This window comes from Tauraco erythrolophus, chromosome 1, assembly GCF_009769465.1.
Source record: "Tauraco erythrolophus isolate bTauEry1 chromosome 1, bTauEry1.pri, whole genome shotgun sequence".
In the NCBI taxonomy this organism is placed as follows: domain Eukaryota; kingdom Metazoa; phylum Chordata; class Aves; order Musophagiformes; family Musophagidae; genus Tauraco; species Tauraco erythrolophus.
Genome location: NC_141465.1, coordinates 4,414,957 through 4,436,718, shown reverse-complemented (window position 1 = coordinate 4,436,718; position 21,762 = coordinate 4,414,957). Strand labels below are relative to the sequence as shown.

At 48.7% G+C, this 21,762-nt stretch overlaps 1 protein-coding gene across 1 annotated transcript; it reads left to right on the top strand.

The window, feature by feature from the left end:
- Positions 1–1,447: 1,447 nt before the first annotated feature.
- On the top strand, positions 1,448–19,417 carry LOC147529348 (uncharacterized). Its single transcript, XM_086616520.1, has 20 exons — positions 1,448–1,606; positions 1,701–1,757; positions 3,498–3,535; positions 4,814–4,954; positions 6,735–6,797; positions 9,542–9,662; positions 10,094–10,186; positions 10,899–11,059; positions 11,704–11,789; positions 12,062–12,139; positions 13,695–13,757; positions 13,887–13,964; positions 14,057–14,145; positions 14,894–14,930; positions 16,256–16,404; positions 16,621–16,683; positions 16,996–17,071; positions 17,703–17,787; positions 17,965–18,052; positions 18,617–19,417. The coding sequence occupies exons 1-20, from the start codon at positions 1,448–1,450 to the stop codon at positions 18,725–18,727; spliced, it is 1,836 nt and encodes a 611-aa protein (XP_086472646.1). The 3' UTR covers positions 18,728–19,417.
- Positions 19,418–21,762: the final 2,345 nt, after the last annotated feature.

The following is a 21,762-nucleotide window of genomic DNA, read 5'->3' as shown; positions in this document are numbered from 1 at the left end:
TTTCGCTCGGGAAGGGGGGAGCGGGTGAAACGACCTGTTGGCCACTGACATGCTTTCCTGTTTCCCTGGAAGACATTGTCTAGAACCCTGTTAAGAACATGCCTGATGGGAGAGCTGCTTCACCGTGATGAGAAAGTGCTGACAAGGCAGCCGGAACCCTGTGATCTGCTCTGCTGCAGCTGGATTTATGGAATCATAGAATCATGGAATGGTTTGGGTTGGAAGGGACCTCAAAGATCATCCAGTTCCAACCCCCTGCCATGGGCAGGGACACCCTCCACTACACCAGGTTGCCCAAAGCCTCATCCAGCCTGGCCTTGAATACTTCCAGGGATGGGGCATCTACAGCTTCTCTGGGCAACCTGTCCCAGTGCCTCACCACGCTCAGAGGGAAGAATTTCTTCCTTATATCCAATCTAAATCTGCCCTTTTTCAGTTTAAATCCATTTCCCCTTGTCCTGTCACTACATGCCCCTGTAAAAAGTCCCTCTCCAGCTTTCCTGTAGGCCCTTTAAGTACTGGAAAGCAGCTATAAGATCACCCCGGAGCCTTCTCTTCTCCAGGCTGAACAGCCCCAACTCTCTCAGCCTGTCTCCATAGCAGAGGTGCTCCAGCCCTCGGATCATCTCCGTGGTCCTGTCATCCTTATTATGGGGTGAGATACGTCGAAACAAACCACAAAACAAGTCAAGTCGCGGCTCCCAAGGTCTTTCCTTCTACCCGGACCCAAGTGCTGCGTATCGTTAGCAACGTCGTGCCATCGCCACCCTGAAACAAGCGCCTCGAGCAGGTGAAACAACTCGCCAGCCCGCAGGAAACACAAGCCCAAACGAGCCCAGGGACTGAGGAAAACGCACAAACGGACGGACAGCCCGGGCGCCCCCTGTCACGCCAGAAGCACGGAGCGGCCGAGGAAGGCGCGCGAGGAGCGGCGAGCACGGCTGCAACGCGGCTCTCCGCCGCAGCCGGCTGCCGCAGGCCCGGGAGCCACCTTCACCGACACCTTTATTTATGTCGGCCCGGCGGTGTCAGCGCAGAGCCCCGACGATAATCGCGGAGCAGCACCGCGCCCCCCCGCCGCCTCCCGCCATCCGCCCGCAGACACCGCCGCCCCCAGCGCGTTCGCGCTCCCTCATCCCTCCCCCCGCACCGCCCGGTGCCCGCTGACCTGTCAGACCCCACCGGTAAACGTCCCCCTCCTCCGCGCCCAGACCGCCCGCCCGGGCGCCGGCGGCGCGGCGAAGCGCCTGAAGGAAGCGGGACATGGCGGGCGGCGGCAGCGCCGCGCTTGGCCCGGCACCGCCGCTCCCTCCCGCCGCTCCTCCCTCAGCCCCCGGCGCGGCGCAGGCGCGCTCGGGGCCGGGGCCCGAGCACCGCCCCGGCAGGGGGAGGGGAGGGCTGCGCTGTCCCTGCGGCTGTCGCTGCCGGGATCGGCGCGAAGCGAGTCATGGCGCCGGTGCTGACGCTGTTGCTCCTCTCGCTGCTGCCGGCCGCCGCCGCCTACCTGTGCTGCGTGCGGCGGCACACGGGCAGCGCGGAGGCGGCGCTGCGCCGCCGGGAGCCGGGCCGGGCCGAGGCGCGGGGTCGCAGCCCGCCGCGGGACCCGGTGAGCGCCGGGGAGGCAGCGGGCGGGCGGAGCGGGGGCCGGGAGGGAAGGGCGGCGGGGCCGGGCGCTCACCTCTCGCCTCCTCTCTCGGCAGTGGGCCCCGCGGCTGTGCGGCTCCAGGCTGCGCCTCTTCGGCCATGTGGCCAACACGGTGAGTCCCCGGCGTTGCGGAGGGAAGGCGGTCGGGAATGCCGGGGGGGTTGGAGGGAGAGGGTCTCGATGGGAAGGTAGAGCCCGCGTTTGCTGGGAAATCGTAGGGGGGTTGCTGCTGGCTGCGTGGGTTTGGGTTCACCCCGTGCCCCGGGTGGGATGCTGTGGGTGCGGAGGGCTGGCGGCTGGGTGTCACCCGTGTGTTGGGTGCCGAGAGCCCGAAGCTGACATGGAACCCGGAATACAGCCACCGCCAGCTTTCCTCAGGCGTGACGGGATTCGGGTCCTTCGGCCCCGCGAATGACGGTTTTGGGACGGCGCTGAAGGCAGTTGTCCCCTCGAGCTCTTCCTGGGGTGGGCTTTGTTGCTGCTGGGCTTTTCCTTTTGAGCCGATGTCAAGGTTAGGCACGAAAGTGTCATTTCGGCAGTGCGTGACCTGTTACAGAGCTTGGTGGCTCGTTGGGCTTGGAGTGAAGGATGGTGATGGGCTGTGCCTTTATTCCTGGGAATACCTTGCAAGTGGCTTTATATAATCATAGAAAGGTTTGGGTTGGAAGGGACCTCAAAAGATCATCCAGTTCCAACCCCCCTGCCATGGGCAGGAACACCCTCCACTACAGCAGGTTGCCCAAAGCCTCATCCAACCTGGCCTTGGACACTTCCAGGGATGGGGCATCCATAACTTCTCTGGGCAACCTGTTCCAGTGCCTCACCACCCTAAGAGTGAGGAATTTCTTCCTTAGGTCTAATCTAAATCTGCCCTCTTTCAGTTTAAGTCCATTGCCCCTTGTTCTATCACTAGATGCCCTTGTAAAAAATAAATAAATAATCCTTTTTTCCAGGATATAATAACGAGAATATCTTTTTATCCTTCACTTTGTGGCTGCTTCTGGTGCGTGGCCATGGGCTTGTATCCTTTCCTGACATCCCCCTTGGAGAAGGGACAGGAGATCTCCCTCTCCCTCAGGATTGTGCTGGTTTAGATTGGATGCAGATTAGGAGCAATGCATTTTCCAAAAGAGACTGTAACTCTTATGTAATGTGGGAGGCAATGTATCGCTTCACAGATGTGGGAGCGTGAGCCTTGCTTCAGACTCGTACTGTATTTGTACATCCCATAACAGGTTTTTGAAGTCCATTGTTGAGCCATTAAGACAGGCTAGAACAAGGCTGGTCTCTTTGGGGACCGCTGGTGTTGCTACACTGGGAACCAAAGTATTAAAAGATTATTTTCAGCTGCCTTCTACCATGGAGTCTTCAAATTTCTCATGTGTTTCCAAGTTCACTCGGTTTACTGCAGGAGCTGCTCGAGCAACGGGAGAGATCCTAACAGTGGGACGAACAAAATAATATTAAGCTCCTGCATTATCCAATGTCTGCATAATCTGCAGAACATGAAGAAGGTAATGGATAGGAGCTATATGGATGCCTCTGCTTGACAGTGGTGCGGCCTGCAGCTGCAGACTTTCTGGGCCAAGTCAGGGAAGGACAAAGGCAAGAGAGCCAGAAGAATATACTTTTTATAATTATATAAATATGAGGGGGGGGAAGGCATTTCAGGTTGATTTTGTGGCCTGAAATACAAGTATTTGTGCTATTTTATTACTACATAGCCTTGCGTGCTCTCCAGGGTGCTCTGAGACTGCAGCGATTGTGAGCACATTCAGCATTCCTTGTCTAGTGAGGAGAGTGTTCAGGTCAAAGTTACTGGAAACCAGTGTTTCTGTTTACTTTCGTCTAGGCTTTCGGACAGATCTGCTTACTGCCGCTCTTAATAAGGTAAGAGTGGGGAGTTTTCTCCCCCTTCAAGTTTTGGGTTTGTTGTTTTTTTTTTTTTTTTCTTTTTTGAAGGTGCTTGCGTTGCCCTCCACTTACAGGTTATTTGAAATGACCTTTTCTAAGACCCTTTCCTAATGACCCTGCATAACTTGATCGGAGAGTGAGCAAGATTATTTGATACGTGTTGCTTACTTGTTTGCTTTTTTTAGCTACTCTGTTTTGAATGGGTCTCTGTTGGAAAAACTTAACCTGTTTTCACCCTCAGGCAGGTGCATGGAAACCAAATTCGCCAGCTTGCCTCTTTGCCTTTGTGTTCTTTTGCTAAAGAGCAGTCTTTATTCAAAGCTTCTGGATGCGCAAACCTGCTGTGTTTATCACCAGTAGTGGTAAAAGAACAGTAGTAGAGGCCTGGCATGAAGTTCAGAGGTTTTAGTGTGTTCTTTTTAAAGATACTCACTGGTTTAGGTCAGCGTTTTCTCCTCTCTCACTTATGTTTTTGTTTAGAACCTGTGCTTTCAGGTGTATGTTGGACGAAATGCCACTCGGGTACGAGGTGGCAGGAACCTCGGGCTCGCCCTTGGCTCACGTAGTTTGCCCATCTTTTGATGGGCCACCTGTGCATATGCCAGGACGCTGAGAAATGTGTTACACACAGTTGGTACCCCTGAATTTTAACTTGGGGCATGAGCTTTTTGAGTGAATCAAACCCAGAAAAGTTCACTGCTTTCATTCTTTGATATCTATGACAGGATCTTGATTTCATTGCTTTACAATGAAATCAATGATCTTGATTTTCATTGTGTTCCAAGCTATGGGCTTATGCTGCAATCCCTGTTGTATTTGGTTGCAAATGAGCTGTGTTGAAGCAAGTCATGGAAAAGCCTGAAGAGGTGCTTGTTTTAACAGGATTAATGCTTGAATGTATGGCTTACACTACTTTCTCCTTTTCTTTTCCTCTCAATTCCTGTGTTTGTTGTTCTGCGAGCGATATATCTAATATAAAGTGGGTTGAAAACTTTCACCATTTCTTTCCCAGCTTGGGTTTAGGGAGACTGGCTGGTCTTACTTCAAGAGGTGGGAGGCTTTGTTAAGCAAGCAGGATGGATTTGATGCTGCCTTTAGGAAAGGTGTGAGAGATTATCTTGTAACTGTTGCAACTCCCTGCTGGGAGAGCAGACTGCTAAGACAAAATGTTCTTAGGTAAGGTTCCCTCTGACAATGTGAAAAATTAGTCATGGTAGAGCTTGCAAGCTCTAGCAGTGTGTCTCTCTCTTTCAGGCTGTACAACCTCTCGCTCATGCGTTCACTTGACATTCAGGAAGATCCCACGTTTATTCCGGAGGTTGCTGCGGAGGTTACAGAAAACAAGTCTGAGGCTCAAAGCACTTTGGATATTATCGAGCAGCTGGTAGATGCAAGGTCAGTGTGTGATGTTTGAGTGGAGTGGCAGAACACGCGTGTTGGCACTGTTATGTTAGTGGGAACCTGTCGTTGTCAGTAATGTGGATTAAAATCTTTTTCCATGCCCAGCTGCTTTACAAAACAAATAGTGCTGTCAGTCATCTTTCCTTTTGTAACTTACAGACCACTGGTAGTTACAAGCAATATGAAGTTTCTGCAAGCCTCAGGGAGTGTGTTTATTTGGGAGTAACCAAATTCTGCCCTTGCCACCTATCTCTGGTTGCGCTGTTAGAGCAGGTACACTTAGTGGTTGGCTAGTGAGCACGGACATCGCCTTAAGTGAGTTGGCAGGTGTGCTGTTTCTTGCCTACAAGGATTCTGAAAGAGGACAGGGGTGTTGCTTGAGGGAGAGAAGGAACGTGGGTTACAAAGAAAATCCACAAGAAATCAGGCTTGGTTAGTTAGGTGGTTGGATGAAAGCCTGTTCAGCTTCTTGATTGCAGCCCGTACTTGATTAAATCCCACTGGATTCCAAGCGAAATGGTACTCGGGCTCACATGTCTCACTGAGGTGGGAGCAGCTGGGCTGCTGTGCATGCTCTCCCCCTCTGGTTTTGGTTCTTAGTGATATATTGAGTGTTACAGGGCAGGTTACTGGAGCCAAACCTCTTTCCTGCATAGGACATTATGGTGCCCTACATTGTCCAATTCCAGGATTTGGCTTCTGGTTTGGGTGATGGTATGAAGACATCACGAGAGTAATAATTGTAGCTAGCTCTTCTGATGACCTTAGATTCATAGAATCATAGAATGGTTAGGGTTGGAAGGGACCTCAAAGATCATCTCGTTCCAACCCCCCTGCCATGGGCAGAGAAATCCTCCACTACACCAGGTTGCCCAAAGCCTCATCTGACCTGGCCTTGAACACTTCCAGGGATGGGGCCTCCACAACTTCTCTGGGCAACCTGTTCCACTGCCTCACCACCCTCAATGTAAAAAATTTAATTCATCCTGTTGTGATGAGAAATGGTCTATTTCTTAAGTGCTGTAGCCATCAACCAACTGGTTTTGGTTCTTAGTGATATATTGAGTATTACAGGGCAGGTTACTGGAGCCAAACCTCTTTCCTGCATAGGACATTATGGTGCCCTACACTGTCTGATTCCAGGATATGGCTTCTGGTTTGGGTGATGGTATGAAGGCATCATGAGAGTAATAATTGTAGCTAGCTCTTCTGATGGTCTTAGATTCACCCTGTTGTGGTGAGAAATGGTCTATTTCTTAAGTGCTGTAGCCATCAACTTAGGTTTTAAGCAGTTTGCTGATGGTCTGTATCCTTGTGTGTGCTGCATCGTGCCTTTCTCCCCTCCCACACCACACACGGAATCTGCTGCTGGCTATCTCTGCATCAGACTTGTGACAGAGATCCTGGGAAAAGGTTTTCCAGTATATTCTAACTCTTCTGTAATGTTTCAGTGATGAGTAGGAAAGGTAAACCTGGAATAAATTTTGCACAGTTTAGACTGTCGTATTGCAGGAGAAATAGAAAGCAACTAGAACATGCCAGCGAGACTGACCCCGTATTTCTGTGGCACCCTTAGTGTACCTGGTGCCTGGCATGTGTACAAGGTGTCTGAGAGCCTAAGCTGAAATGTGTAGGCTAGCAGTGTGACCGGTGACCAGCAGGTTCACTGTGAGTGATGCCCAAACCTGCGTTGAACTGTGGTGCTGAAGTCTACAGGTCTAAAGAGAGGTGCTGTTGATGGTTCACAGTTGCCTCCTTAATCCTTTCTTTGCAGGTCTGATTCTGCGAGCAATGGGTTTAGCTTCAAAGGGATCAAAGACTACCTGGACTGTTACCGGTAGGTGAAATTATGGTCTGGAAACAGCCTGTCTCGCATGTTTGCCTGCTGTGGGCTGCTACCGTTCCACAAGCTCTCAGGCATAGAATCATAGAGTGGTTAGGGTTGGAAGGGACCTGAAAGATCATCTAGTTCCAACCCCCCTGCCATGGGCAGGGACACCTTCCACTACACTCAAAGCCTCATCCAACCTGGCCTTGAACACTTCCAGGGATGGGGCATCAACAGCTTCCCTGGGCAACCTGTTCCAGTGCCTCACCACCCTCAGAGTGAAAAATTTCTTCCTTGTATCTAATCTAAATCTCCCCTCTTTCAGGTTAAAGCCATTTCCCCTTGTCCTATCACTACACACCCTTGTAAAAAGTCCCCTCTCCAGCTTTCTTGTAGGCCCCTTATAGGTACCGGAAGGCTGCAATAAGATCACCCCGGAGCCTTCTCTTCTCCCGGCTGAACAGCCCCAGCTCTCTCAGCCTGTCTTCATAACAGAGGTGCTCCAGCACTCGGATCATCTTCATGGCCTTCCTCTGGACCCGCTCCAATAGCTCCATGTTCTCCTTTTTTTTTTTGTGTGACCTGAACACAGCACTGCAGGTGGGGTCCCATGAAAGCAGAGCAGAGGGGCAGAATTCCCTCTCTCGACCTGCTGCCCACGCTGCTTTGGATGCAGCCCAGGATATGGTTGGCTTTCTGGCTGCCAGCGCACATTGCCGGCTCATGTTGAGCTTCTCCTCAACCAACAACATGTATCTGTGCTTGGGATTGCCCCGACCCACGTGCAGGACCTTGCACTTGGCCTTGTTGAACTTCTTGAGGTTCTCCAGGTGACAGGAGGTGGGTGACAGGCCCACCTCTCCAGCCTGTCAAGGTCCCTCTGGATGGCATCCCTTCCCTCCGGCGTGTCCATCACACCACGCAGCTTGGTGTTGTCAGCAAACTTGCTGAGGGTGCACTCGATCCCACTGTCCACGTTGCCAACAAAGATGTTAAACAGCGCTGGTCCCAATACCATCCCCTGAGGAACACCACTCATCACTGGTCTCCACTTGCACATCGAGCTGTTGACTGCAACTCTTTGAGTGCGACCATCCAGCCAATTCCTTATCCATCGAGTCGTCCGTCTGTCAAATCCATCTCTCTCTGACTTAGAGATAAGGATGTCATGCGGGACAGTGTCAAATGTTGTAGAAGGCCACCAAATTTGTCAGGCACGATTTGCCCTTAGTGAAGCCATGCTGGCTGTCACTAATCACCTCCTTTTTTTTTCCATATGCCTTAGCATAGTTTCCAGGAGCATCTGGAGGATGGTTCTTCATTCTCCCAGTCCCTGCCTTTGCCTTTTGCAACATGGGTGGTGCATCTGCTAGTGAAGACTGAGGCAAAGAAGTTTGAGTACCTCAGCCTTTTCCATATCCCAGGTATCCAGGCCCCGTTTCCTTCCAGAGAGGGCTCACGTTTTCCCTAGACCTCCTTTTATCACTGATGTACCTATAGAAGTTTTTCTTGTTGCCCTTCATGTCCCTGGCCAGATTTAACTCTTATCAGGGCTTTAGCTTTCCTAACCTGATCCCTGGTTGCTCGGACAATTTCTCTGTATTCCTCCCAGGCTACCTGTCCTTGCTGCCACCCCTTGTAGGCTTCCTTCTTGAGCTTGAGTTTGTCCAGGAACTCCTTGTTCATCTATGCATCTCTTTGTTAGGATTGTACTTGAGGTGCTAGTGTTTGGCATCACCCTCAGCAGTCCTTTTCCTCTAACAGAGTAAAGAAGGAAAGCCAACTGAGAGCCAACTTTTACAAGCCTTACAAGGATATTTAAATGCTGTTTTCCTTGGCTTATTGTCAGTCTTCTCTGCGAGAGATTTCTACATACGTTGGTTGCTCAAACGCGTGAGTGAGAAGGAGAGAAAGGTTCATTTGGATGATGTGAGTTGCACGTACTGAGGGTGTCTGAAGAATCCCTTGGTTCCCCAGCTGCTTGTGCTCCTGTGAGCAGTTTGCCTGCTTTCACCCAGTAAACATGTCCAGCTCGGAAACAGCTGGAAGCATGTCCCTGACTCTAAGGTTCTGCGAGCTGTTGGCTGCTCGGTAACTCCTGGTTCCCTCTGAGACATGTGCCAGGCGTGGAACGCTCTGATAAATCCTCTTGTGCTCCCGGCACCTGTTCCTCAAGGGGCACCTCTGCAAACAGGCCTTGGAACAAAAGGCTGACACTGCAGTCTGGTGTTACAGGTAAATCCTGACTGTGAGGCTCTCGTGTCACCCAGAGGTAGATGTGTTTGTGGTGTACCATCGCCTTTTGCCAGGAGAGAGGAAAGGCCTGTTTGCTAAGGGTGGGTTCTGACAGTACTGCTGGGAGCCCCTTCTCTGTAACCTGTATAAAGGGGGCTGGCCTCTTGGTCTTAGCTCGTGATAACGGGAGTTTCATAGCCTCAGACTTTCAGGAGCTCGAGGACTGTCTGTAAAGCTGCCAGCTGTCTTTTCCTGTTATTCAGGAATATCTGGGCAACCCTCCTAGCTCCTGCCCCTTCTCTAAGGGTTGGGGGCGTATTGTGTAGGCAGATTCTCCCCTTAAGGAAGGGAGTCTCCTGTCTTGATGATGTCAACTGTGTTGAAATCATGACCCACAGAGATTCTTAGTGAGTTCTTGCTTACTGCTGTGACAGCTGCCGTCTTGCTCCATGAAAGACAAACCCTATGAGTGTGCGTGGTTGTCTTGTAACAAGGTCCCAACTTCTCTTGTCCTGCAGGAGTGGGAAGTTGACGCCATCTCAGGTAGCAAAGAACATCATTGCCACGCTGGAAGACTGTGACAAATCCACGCCACCACTCAGAGCGATAGTGCAGTGGGACCCGAAGCAAATAATGCTGGTAATGTCTACCTCTGGTAGGAATAGGGCCTCTGCCACCCCAAGAGCAGTAGCATCCATCCAGAAGAGGCTCTTCTGCTAATACATTGCACGGAAAAATTGTACGTTTTTCCTGCCTCCTTGTGTAGAGGACTACAAACAAGTTTGCTTTCCTACCTGCAAAGAGAGGTGGAGTTAAAGCAATCTGTATCCTGCTGGACAGCTACGTTTAAAACAGGACTTCTGTGCTTGTGTGGCATCTGTTAGCATAGATGCTTCCAAGTAGCAGGTTTCCCATCAGCATATGGTGGAAGAAGAAAGAAACTTTTATAGTTTGGCTTAGTAACAGCATGAGAAAGCCATTTTTGGTATCTGTTCTGATACTGGTAATGACCTTCAGCTCAACTAAATATATATAATATAGCATACACTTTATTTTTTCCCTCTGTGCAGATGGCTGAGGCCTCCACTGCTCGTTACAGGAATAAATGTACCCTGTCTTATCTGGATGGCATCCCAGTGTGTCTGAAAGAAGAGTTCAAAGTGGTGAGTTTCTGTGTCTAGCTGTCAGTTTGTGCTGCAGGTGGTCAACCTGGACAACTGACCGCGGGAATGTGAGAATCCCCACTTACAAGGAGTTTTGCCTGTGGCCTAACAACAGTGACCATTAAATACTCCTGGCAGTGCCATCGAGCTGTCGTAGGCTCTGCAGAGAGCTCCCTATAGGCTGGGAGCCTGTTTATGTACAGATTCTTCCATCGCTGCCGAAGTGAAGAGTACTTAGCATACCCTAAAAGTGAGTCCATCTGGTATTTTGGCATTCGCCTAAACTTGGTGCCTTTCTTCAAAGCACTGCAGGTCTGAAACGCTGCAGCTCTGTCCGTAGAAAAATGGAAAATAAAGCTCCTGTGTGCTGTGGGGCCAAGGCGACTGTTCTGTTGCCCCTGGGCATAGCAGTTGCATTCCTTCCTGCAGTGAGGCAGACTTTTTCACCATCTGCATGTTTCTCCTTCTGTATCATGGTGTTAAAAGGACTCCTCTGCATTGGAGAGGGACCAAATATTGAAGGGTTAAGTGTCCCTCCTAACAGAAACCAACAGAGGACAAGTTGAAGAGTGAAGCTTCCTAGCCCTTACTTACCTCTGTGGGTCATAATGTCTGGGAGCTGTTGAGTTGAAGCGTGCACGTGAAGCATGCACGTGTGCCTGTCTACCTTGCCAGGGTTTTAGGATGAATAATAAGGTGTCTTCTTGCTAAGGTACCTTACCATCACCGAGTGGGAACAGTGTATCGTGGGACGGAGCCTGAAACAGAAGATGCTACCGTGGCCAAGAAGCTGCGAGAGGCTGGGGCTATCATTATTGGGGTCTCAAACATGCATGAACTAGGGACTGGAACAACTGGATGCAACCCTAATAGGTAAAAATCCCTTCGTCTGTCTCCAGCTATAGCCAAGCTGAGAGCTGCTGTTCCGGAGCAGTGGTCCTCACAGCCTTCATGAGCCATGTGCAGGGCCACGCTTCCTGCACGTGCAGCTGGATGGAGCTGGAGCTACCCCTCAGCTGCAACAACGTGCCAGGGCATTTCCTCACTGTGTGAGGTCGGCTGGATACCCTGGTGGGTCTCTTTGGTGTCTGGGCACTGTGGTCAGACTGGAGACTTCAGGAGCTGCTGCTCCAGGATAAAGGGCAGACTGGGGATGCTGACTTGCTTGTCTGTAAGAAGTGCCGGCCACCAGCCGTGCCACCTTTTGGAACTGCATAAGGCACTGTGGCATGCAGTCGTGGCAGAGCGCTGTCGCAGACAGACGAGCTGGACCAGCATCCTTTCTCTTGCTTTGGGTCTGTCTCTTTTGGATAGGCTACTTATGGTGACAAAAGATTGGACTCTGAGGCAGAAGTCTTTTTTGCCTCTTATTTTCTAGGGACATAGCAGTATCTGGGATTATGGTATGTCTTTACTAAGAGATGAGAATCCCTGAGCTGTGTTTCTGGATCTTTTCCTGCCCTGTAGTGCACTCAGTCCTTCCTAGGAAAAGATTCAACACTGTTTGTCTGCTTCAGGTGCCACAAGATCCCTAGGAATCCCTACAAGCCTAACCACTTCACAGGTGGGAGCTCCAGTGGGTCAGCAGCAGCTGTAGCAGCAGGTAGGTGGTCCTAAATGGAGTTCAGGGGTGGTGGGAGGAAGGTCCTGAGACAAAGTACCTCAGGCATTTAGTTTTTATGAGGGGGTTTAGAAGCTGGAGGGAACCCCTTGCTGAACAGAGAGCTCCGTGTGCTGTCTTGGCTACAGCTGCTGGTAGAATGGACAGGGCAACACGATGTCTGTCTGATCACAGGCCAATGTGTGGGGGTTTTTTAGGTCTGGGCAACAACGATGTCTGTCTGATCATAGGCCAATGTGTGGGGTTTTTTTTAGGTCTCTGCCCAGTGGCTATTGGCACAGGCGGCTCTGTGAGGATTCCTGCTTCTTTCTGTGGCGTGGTGGGGCTGAAAGGTAGAGTCCTTTAATCATGGAGGTGGTGAGTCTCGTTTGCTGTATCTCTGTCGTGGGTTAGGCCGCTCTGGCAACTGAACCCTACACAGTCACTCACTCACCCTCCTCCAGCCCCAGGGATGAGGGAGAGAATTAAAGGATAAGTGGGAAACCCGTGGGTTGAGATAAGAACAATTTAATACAGATGATTTAATACACAGTGTAGCTGCTCACCACCCCCTCGTATGCGAAGCCCGTCTTGTCCCGAAGCTGCAACCCAGGACCAACGCGAGGCCCCGAAATAGAGAGGGGCAGAGAGAGAGAGAGAGAGAGAACTCCGAGAGTGGGAGTACTGGGAGAGGAAAAAAAGGCAATAGGGTGAAAGCACAGCAAGCGCAAAAGAGCAGAAGCGGTGAAAGAGCCAAAACGCAAAAGCCCTTCTGTCCGGCTGCCCCTCGCTTTTATACTGGGCACGACGCTGCATGATACGGAATACTAATTGGCCAGTTTGGCCCTCAATCTTAAGGTCCACCACAAATCACAAGGGGAATTGAGGCCCCCTTGTCCCGGCTCTGGTCCCCCCTTATCCTGTTGTGCTCCTGCACACTGGCAAGAACATGGCAAGCTGAAAAGTCCTTGAGACCTCAGTGCCAACTCCAAACATCAGCGTGCTATCAACATTCTTCTCAGAGCGAGCCTCTGAGTAAAACCAAAACACAGAGCTCTCCTAGCTGCTAAAAAGAAGAGCTAACTCTGTCCCAGCTAAAACCAGGACAATCTCATAGAGCGCCACAAACAAGTCAGGCACAGTCCATAAACTCCTGTCAAGCAAAATCCGACCAGACAGACTGGAGTGTAACACCCTGAGAATTACGTGGGTTGGACTGGCAGATTGGAAGGATTCTCTGTACTGGCTATTGAATGGATGTTCCAAAAAACCTAATTTACATGAGTTAAATGCTAAACAAACCACGCGTGCTGCTTTTCTTTCTACCTACTCATCCCTGTTCAGTCTTCCTTCTTTGCTGGGTGTAGTGGTTTGTTTTTTTTTTTTTTTACTCCGTTTTTCCATCCTTCACATGTGATCGACTTGATTAATTTTGATTAATCTGAGGAAGACAATGATGACGATGACAAAAATGTAAATGGTCAGAAAGGTGATACAAATACTCGCAGAAGACAACTGGTGTGAGGCATCAAGTCTCACTGGTGAAGTGAGTGAGATCTCCCAGGGGGTGGTATCTCCTGCTGTTGATAATCCTGCTCCTGCCTCTCCAACCTCCATACCACAGATGTTCCTTCTGTGTATCGAAATGCATGTATTTCAAAATGTCCCTGCACATATTCCCCCCAAGCTAAATCATTTCTTACGGAGGAGAACAGTTTCACTGATGAGACAGATCACGGTCAGCAGAACGGGGTACTGACAGATGAGCAACTGGGCTCTGAAACAGCAGACATAAAAGTGACTGGTGGGGGTGTGTTGCTCACTGACTGGGTGCACCAGAGCCATCTAGGTCAGATCTTAACCAGCAACTGCTGGTATCTAGCTAACTGCTCAATTCTTTTCCTTTAGGTACGTTTGGGCGCATCAGTTCTCACGGCAGCTTGCCTCTCTCCTTCTCCACAGTCAGCGTAGGTAAGAGGACATGTTCTCCACTTCAGGGACCTTGCTGTGTAGTGTTCTCACAATGGAGGCAACCTATGCCTACAAAAGACCTTGGGAAGACCCACTGTCATATTTTTATAACTGATCTCTCTTTTACAGGCCCGATCTGTACCTCAGTGGCAGACACAGCCATTGTTTATAGTATCCTTGCTGAGCCAGATCCGCTCTATCCATATGGTAGGTGAGCCCTCTCCCTCCCTGAGCACAGGTGCTGTGCCTTCCTAGAAGCATGCTAGATAACAGGAGGAACTCTTGTTTGTTCCCTGCAGGACTGAAACAGCCCAAAGCGACCCTATCTGATATGTGTGCTCCTGACCTGAAAGGCTTGAAACTGGGAGTGGACTGGTCATTTTTCAAGGTGCCTGTTCTCTCTCTCTCTCTCTTTCTGCTGCCTGGCAAAATGAGATTTTAAAGGGATTCTGTGTGTTCACTGTTCTCTAGCCTGTCCTCATTAGAGCTTCTCATATTTAGTCCTATAATTGGAAGACAATATAGCCTGGGTGGAAACATCGACAGGGATAGATTTTTTTTCCTAAGGCAGCCTTTTGAGTAAAAGTCTGTTGGAGGCATGAGGAAAGGTAACGACTGTACAGTTGATGGCAGTATGCTTCCTCATACTGCTGTTTCTATTGGAAGCAATGCTTCTGAACTGATTACAAAAGGCAGTTATTTTAAAATCGAAATGGGGAAAATTAGTGTATCCATTTGGTGACAGTGCTGTAGCTGCTGAGAGGTATTTCATCATTCCAATGTAGAAACTGGGCTTGCAAGCTAGTACCACGTGGCAATTGTAATGCAACCCCACAAACGTGTCCATGATTTCTTCCCTGGAGGAAAACAAGGACTCTTTCTGGCTCTGCCTCAGTGCCAAGGAGGAATATCCTCCCCTCTGGAAAAGATGACCTTTCCTTTTCCTTAGGGGTATGACCTGCAAGCTGTTCTCTTGGAGCAGGTGGCCTAAGGCAATCCTGGAGGGCTGTGTTTCACTACCGTTAGGGACAGGAACAAGGAAATCTCCATGAGGACCCAAGTCCTGGTGAGTGTGCTCACCAAGGAGAAGAGGGAAGTTACTAAAGTCTACTTAGTTCTTTCCTCTTATTCTCTAGGCATGTGATGCGGAAGTCCTGTCCATCTGTGAGAAAGGTAAAGAGGAGAAGTCTTTAAGTCTCTTATTCTGCCTGATGTCATGGTATCTATCACTTGGTGCTCCTCTTATGTATGCATTAAAAAGATCTCGACTGAAGTCCTTAAAGGCAGATCCTTAAAGAGGTCTGGCTGGACAAACAGCAGTAGCTTTGTATTAGGGAAGCCCTCCTGACTGCTGAGGGTTAAAAAGCTCAGCAGTTGTAGGCTTGTCAGGTTACAATGGAAGAATGCAGTCCAGTGTGCTAAGCCTCCCTCTGTATAAAGGCAGGTCTGTGCTCAGTAATACTTACTCTGCAAGCTGTAAGGGTAAAAGACTTTGAAGGGAGGGACTTGTTTCACAACATAATGTTCAGTAGGAAAGACAGGGCTAGGTCTTTGTGATGTATCCAGTCCTCTGGTATTTCCTTGAAATCAGCCAAGTGATGTCTTTAGGGTGGCTTTGTCAGAATTTAGACTAAGCAAAATTGACCCTGGTGAGTAGTTGGGGTGGGTGAGAAAAACTCTACAATCCCTGTTATAGTAGCTGCTGTCCTGTGCATTGGAGCTGAGATAGTTCACAGTATTCAGGCTAATTTGCCTGTATTTTCTTCAGCTTCCATATTTCCATAGACACGCTTCTACGTATGTAGTTTTCTTAGGAGAGATGTACCATAAGCCAGCGAAATAGGCAAGCTTGGGTATTCATAGAATCATAGAATGGTTAGGGCTGGAAGGGACCTTCAAAGGTCATCTAGTCCAACCCCCCCTGCAAGGAACAGGGATATCTCCAACTAGAAGTTGGGGTCAAAGAAAGAAGAGGATTCTTTTTAGACTGCAAGATTCAGTTTTCCCAAAGTCTTGGTGTTCAGCCTTGCTGAAGCGCACCAGGATTTAGCAAATCTGTGCTGTTGACCTGCTCTCTTGACTATCCTCTGGGTTCCTCTAGCATTATGGTTCAGAAGAGGCTTTCAACAGGACTCACATGATGCTAAATAATAATGCTGATGGAATACTGGTCATGTCAAATGCTATGGGAACCATTGTCCGTTCACCTTTACTCTTTGAGTTAACTGGGGAGGTTGAGTGAGGAGATGAACTTGCCTGAAACATAGCGGGTGACTTAGGAACCTGTCTGCAAGCCCCTACCCCTGCCCTGTTGGAATACTGAGATCTAGTTAGGCTGAAGGCTTCTACCTACGAGAAGCAGCTGCAGCACTGAAGATACTTGCCTTGTCATGGCCTGTGGGGTCTCTAACTGCTCAAGGGGGTGGGGATTCACAGCCCCTCTATGAAGTTTCATGAACTCAGGGATGCTGTCTGTGCTTTACCTGTTCCGTACGCAGCTGTGGAGCATTTGCAGAGTTTGGGAGCCAGCGTGGTTGAAGTGTCTCTTCCAGAGATGGAGGAAGTGCGAGTAGCACACATCATCTGCATTCTCAGTGAGATGAGGGACTTCCTGCATCCTGACTTCAATAAACATTTCCAGGAAATGGTAAGCAGCAGCAGCTTGGTTCAGAGGCAGTAGTTGTCCCAGCTAATAGAGAGCAAGTGTCATGTCAGTGAGAAACCTGAGGCTCTCCCACTTTTTCTATGACAAACCACCTGTTGGATGACTACGGATAGAGGAGAGCAGAACTGGAAGAGAATTCCTGGGCTGTCACATTCAGTTTCTGGCAAGCAGAGCCATGACCGATGTTTTCTCTTCCAGAATTTGGAAACTCGGACTAACCTGGCCTTGGCTTCCCAGTTCACAGCTCTGGATTATATTACGGTACGGAACATACTGTGGTGAAGACTAAAGGGAGGCACCGAGGGAGACTGTAAAGGTGTGGTAGAGGACTCTCTTAACTTCCCCAAAGTTATTGTCCAGCTGTGTTGCCCTCTGCTGTGAAAGCACACTGAACGGCGGGGTGCCACAGAGGACGTGCCACCTGCACTGGTGGGCTGCCTCTTGATTCCAAACTGCAGGAATGGTGTCGTCTTTTACAAAGGCACAGGCTCTGATGGGCAGAGCCTGCCAACATCACACGTGAGCCTCACGAACCAAGAGGGACGGGTCAGACTGTAGTCTCTCTGCTTGCAGGCAAATCGACAGAGAACTCGGACCATGGGATTTTTGCGAGAGATCTTCACCACTGTGAACTGTATCCTTACACCAGGTATTGGCAGTCTTGGCCAAAGAGCTGGTCCCCAACAGCTGTGTGGTGGTTTTTTTAACAGTCACTCTATTAACTTTCCCTCCCCAATTTTCAGAGCATGACTTTTGTGCAAATACTTTGCTGTGCCTCAAGCCTTTAGAAGATAATGCAGCCTGGTTAGAAAGACTGCTGTCTATTTCTGGACTTACTGCCTATAGGCATGGCAGTGAGAATCTCTTTCTTGGTACTTGAAACAGGCAGAGCCAGCACGTTTACACAGGAGGGACTGGACATCTACTTAGATATGCAAATGTTCTTGCTCTAAATAGAAACTAACTGCTTAATTCATAAATCCCAGTGACTTGTGTTCTAGGGGTGTGTTTGCATCACCAATGTGTATCAGACATGTGGCTTTAATGAACTGAACTGTTCCTTTGAAGATTGCCCATTGCCTGACTCTTCCTTGGGTCTTTAAACACTGGATCAGGTTGCTCAGAGAGGCTGTGGAATCTCCATCCCTGGGGATATTCAAAAGCCCTTCAGACGTGGTCCTGGGCAACCTGCTTTAGCTGACTGTCCTTGAGACAGATGGTGAGACAAGGTGACTCCTGAGGTCCTTTTCAATCTCAATCATTTTGTGATTCCTTCACAGCTGTTCCTTCCACTGCCCCAAGAATCTATGAGTCTGACCTTGTGACTGGGAGCAGCAATTTGTCCTTCATAGTCCAGTCCATGAGGTAAGAAGAGTGCTGCTTGCACTACGGAAGCAAAAATTTGGGAGCAGCTGGAGACTAGCTGCACTAACTGAAGGAGCTCAGGCTGTAGAGCAGGAGAAATCAATCCTGTCTCTCCCAAAAAAGGATGCCTTTCCTGCTGTCCCAAGGCAGAAATGCTGACAACAGCTTTTCCCCCAGGTTCATGCAGCTTGCTAACTTCACTGGGATTCCAGGCCTTGTGGTCCCCATTGGATATTCTACTGCTGGGCTCCCCATCAGCTTCCAGGTGAGTACTGGCTCTTTGTGAATGCTGGGTCACAAAACCCCCAGGTGGCTTTGTCCTGAACCACTATAACCAGGCTCCTGCTGTTCACACAGAACACTGGAGGAGCTGGCAGGTACTGATAATAAAAGCTTTAAACTTGTGGGTGAAGAGACTTGCCTCAGAGTAACTCACTCCGGAATGGCAGAGGGACTCTTCAGGTATCTGGGCGATAGATTTCTCCGTCTCCCTGTCGACTTGCATCAGTACTCAATATTTGTCACTACTCTTTCCTCTCTTATTTCTCATTTCTGTAATTTCCTTAAGTCCTTCCCTCTTGAAATGGGTCTCATGCAAATGAAAAGTCCTTGTCTTGTAACTAAAAGTCACACAGCTGCCTTTATCTCAAATGCAGTGATGCCATACTGACTGGGGAAAAGGGAGAAGCCTGTGTCCTTTAGGTGCTGTTGGGGGAAAAAAAATTATGTTTTCCAGAGCTTTCAATAGCAGCTGTATGTAATGATGCTACTTTTTTGTTTTGTTGGTTTTCCTCTTACCTTTCTCTTTCTGCCTCTCATCTTCTCCCAGGTCATGGCCAAATGGTGGGATGAAGCTGTTCTTCTGAGGATTGGCCTGAAGCTAGAGCAGTTCCGTTACCAGACCAAAAAGCCATCCATTTATTACGACATCCTTGCATAACAGAGTGACTGAGATCAGAATAAGTCTTTTTTTTCCTAGTCTGACCTGACCAAGTATTAGAGTGGACTTGTTTTCAGTGTTCACCTGAATAATGCTTTAGCAGCAGGCCCATTTGAGGAACGGGGAGGAACACTGATCTGAGCAGGCACTGATGCTGAGCAGACATCATTTCTGTTGTTAGTGGATCGTCCAGTTTATACTGGGAGACCAGCTGTTCTGGCAAGTTCCTCACAGTGTTTTTGCCAACAGAGGAAGCTGCAACTATCTTCTGTAACTTCTTTCCATGTAGGGGTCCTGTGTAAAGATGGAAGACAAATGCATCTAGAGGACTGTGTGCAGGCACACATACTACTGTGCACGGAAAGGTACAATCTCCAGCCCTTAAACCCTCTCACAGAACTCCTCCTGCTCCAGGATGGAACAAAGGTATGTTTGGGAGGGCAGAGGCAGCAAACAATGCCTAGCTCCCTTGGAGTGAGTAGGATCTTAGCACACCTGCAATTAAGTAGTGTGTGTTTTGGCTCCTTAGTCCCTCAGAGGAAAACAGCCTGTAGCTATGGAGGCATGGCCATGCTTCTGTTCCTTAGTGCTGCAACAGTGTAGGGTTGGTCACACTTTTGCACCAAGTATGGGTGTGCTGACTGAATGAGCAGTCCTAACTACCTGCAGCCTTACATGCAGGGGGAGGAAGCAGCAGAGCATGAACCCTCATCAGGCCCTGAGCAACCTGATCTAGTTGGAGATATCCCTGTTCCTTGCAGGGGGGTTGGACTAGATGACCTTTGAAGGTCCCTTCCAGCCCTAACGATTCTATGATTCTATGATCAGCTCTGTGCCCCAGAGCCCTGGTTCAGGGTTCTGGCTTTCTGTTGCACATCTCTCTTTCCCAAGCTAAGCCCTGGAGAGCCTCTTTTCTCCCACTGGTTGCTTAAGTATAAGCCTACTATCATGTAGCTGTCCAAATGGAAGAAAACTACTTGGTAATGGTGTGCAGTACTGTTTAAGGAGTGCTGAGCCAGCTGTTACAAACAGGTGAAACTTGTAGGAAACACTACTGAGCTACTGTCAGCATTGAAGCTGGGTGCAAGAAAGGTGTTGCACCAAGCCACATGCAGCAAAGAGCCTGCTCAAGATAAAAAGCCAACCCCCTCTTATCCCAAATGTACTTCCTGAAGTAATCAAGATAGAGTTAAGACATGGATTAAAGATGAGGCTGTACTACATAAGGCATGAGATGGCTTCAAGCCACAGTACTGAAAGGCCCCAGACTGTAAACTCCCAAGTACCTGTGTCCTGCCAGCAGCACTAGGGCCACGTGGAAGATAAGAAAAGGCCTAGGAGCAACCAGAGCTAAGCATCTGTGTTCGTTTTGGAGTAGCCAAATGCTCAGAGGCATCTCCTGTTGCCTTCATCATCAGGTATCCAGGCTGCTGGAGAAGCTGTCCCACAGGCAGGAGCAGAGAAGATCACTGTATTCTTACTTAGCTTGGAAGGAAAGAAGGAACAGAAAGTAGTTGCAGTTTCTCCCAAACTCAGCACAGTTTGGGTTTCTTTTCCCCCCATACATACCCACTCTTTGAACAGAGCTAGCACTTTACTAATGGCTAAAGTAGAGTCAGATGGCATCTGAATGGAAGAACATTGCATTGCTGTCTCCTCCTTAATTACCTGAGTTAAAGCATCAACTCCTACCATCAGCTGAGGCCAGCATCCATGCTGAAATTAATTACATGGTTAATACTGACTTTTATCTTCAATTCCTCTATGTGACACTGCTACAACTCTTCTTTCACTCGATTCTACTGTGATTCAGCTTTATGAAGAACGGTTTAAAAGCAAAGTATTTCCTCTATTATTAATCATACAATCATAGAATGGTTAGGGTTGGAAGGGACCTCAAAGATCATCTACCAACATACCTTAGAGTGAAACACTGCTGAAATGCTTTGCAGAGCAATAAAGGAGTTAAGAGTTTGACAAGAATAAATTTCTGCCAGGAACATTACTGCTTGAAGGAAATGACTGAATATGCTACTACTCTACTACTACTTAAAGCTACTACTCTAGGGATTAGAAATGGATGTTTAAAATATTAAATTACCATCCTGCTAGATGAAGCTATGAATTTCAAATCCCGTCCTAAATGATACACTACCCTAGAATTATAATTCCAATCTTTAGTTTGTTCTCTGGGCAGAAGAGGGAGCTCAACTTGCTAGGAGAAGAAATAGGGGCTAAAATAAAGAGTTGGGTTTTTTTTTAAAAATAACACTTGCATCCTGCTAACAGTGGCAAGAAGAAAGGACTGAGAGCTTTTACTCACTGATAGTAACTTAGTCTGTCTTACTGCACACAGTTTCCTCCCTGTCCCTAAACTGGTATCGCATCAGTGCACGATTCCAGTGCAAGACTTCCCTGGTATCGAGGTTACTAAGATAAACTTTACTCATCCTGATGAAAGGCCCCCGTGTTTCCTTTCTTCCCCTGGCTGTGAGCAGATCCAAGTTCTTCAGCAGACCAGTTCCTGATTGACAGCACTTCTGTCCCCACAGTATGCAACGGCAAAGCAGTTGTGTGAGCGAAGCGGACGCAGTGACCACACACACAATCCTGTTGCTTCACATAGATATATGTATGGGTATAGATATACGGTATATACACATTGATTTTTTTTATATATATATAAAATAAGACCTTGTTTATAAAGCGACATTTAATTGCCACTGGTTCCCGTCCCACCCCACAAAAACAATAGTATACAAAATATAAAATATTTTAAATATTTATAAACGCCACAAGAAAAAATAGAACTGTACGAAAATATTTTTTTTTTTTTCTGAGGTTCCCTCCCTCAGGAAAAGGGAAGGGAAAGAGAAAGGATACACATTTGGCCAGCCTAGTGTGCCTTCAGTCCATAGTTGTTAAGCGGGTAGGAGTATGCCCTGCCTAATACTATCCGGTCCCAGAGGAGCTTAAATAAGACGTAATAATTGCAGAAAAGGATGAGAGCCATGGAGAGGGTATGGTTCCACTTC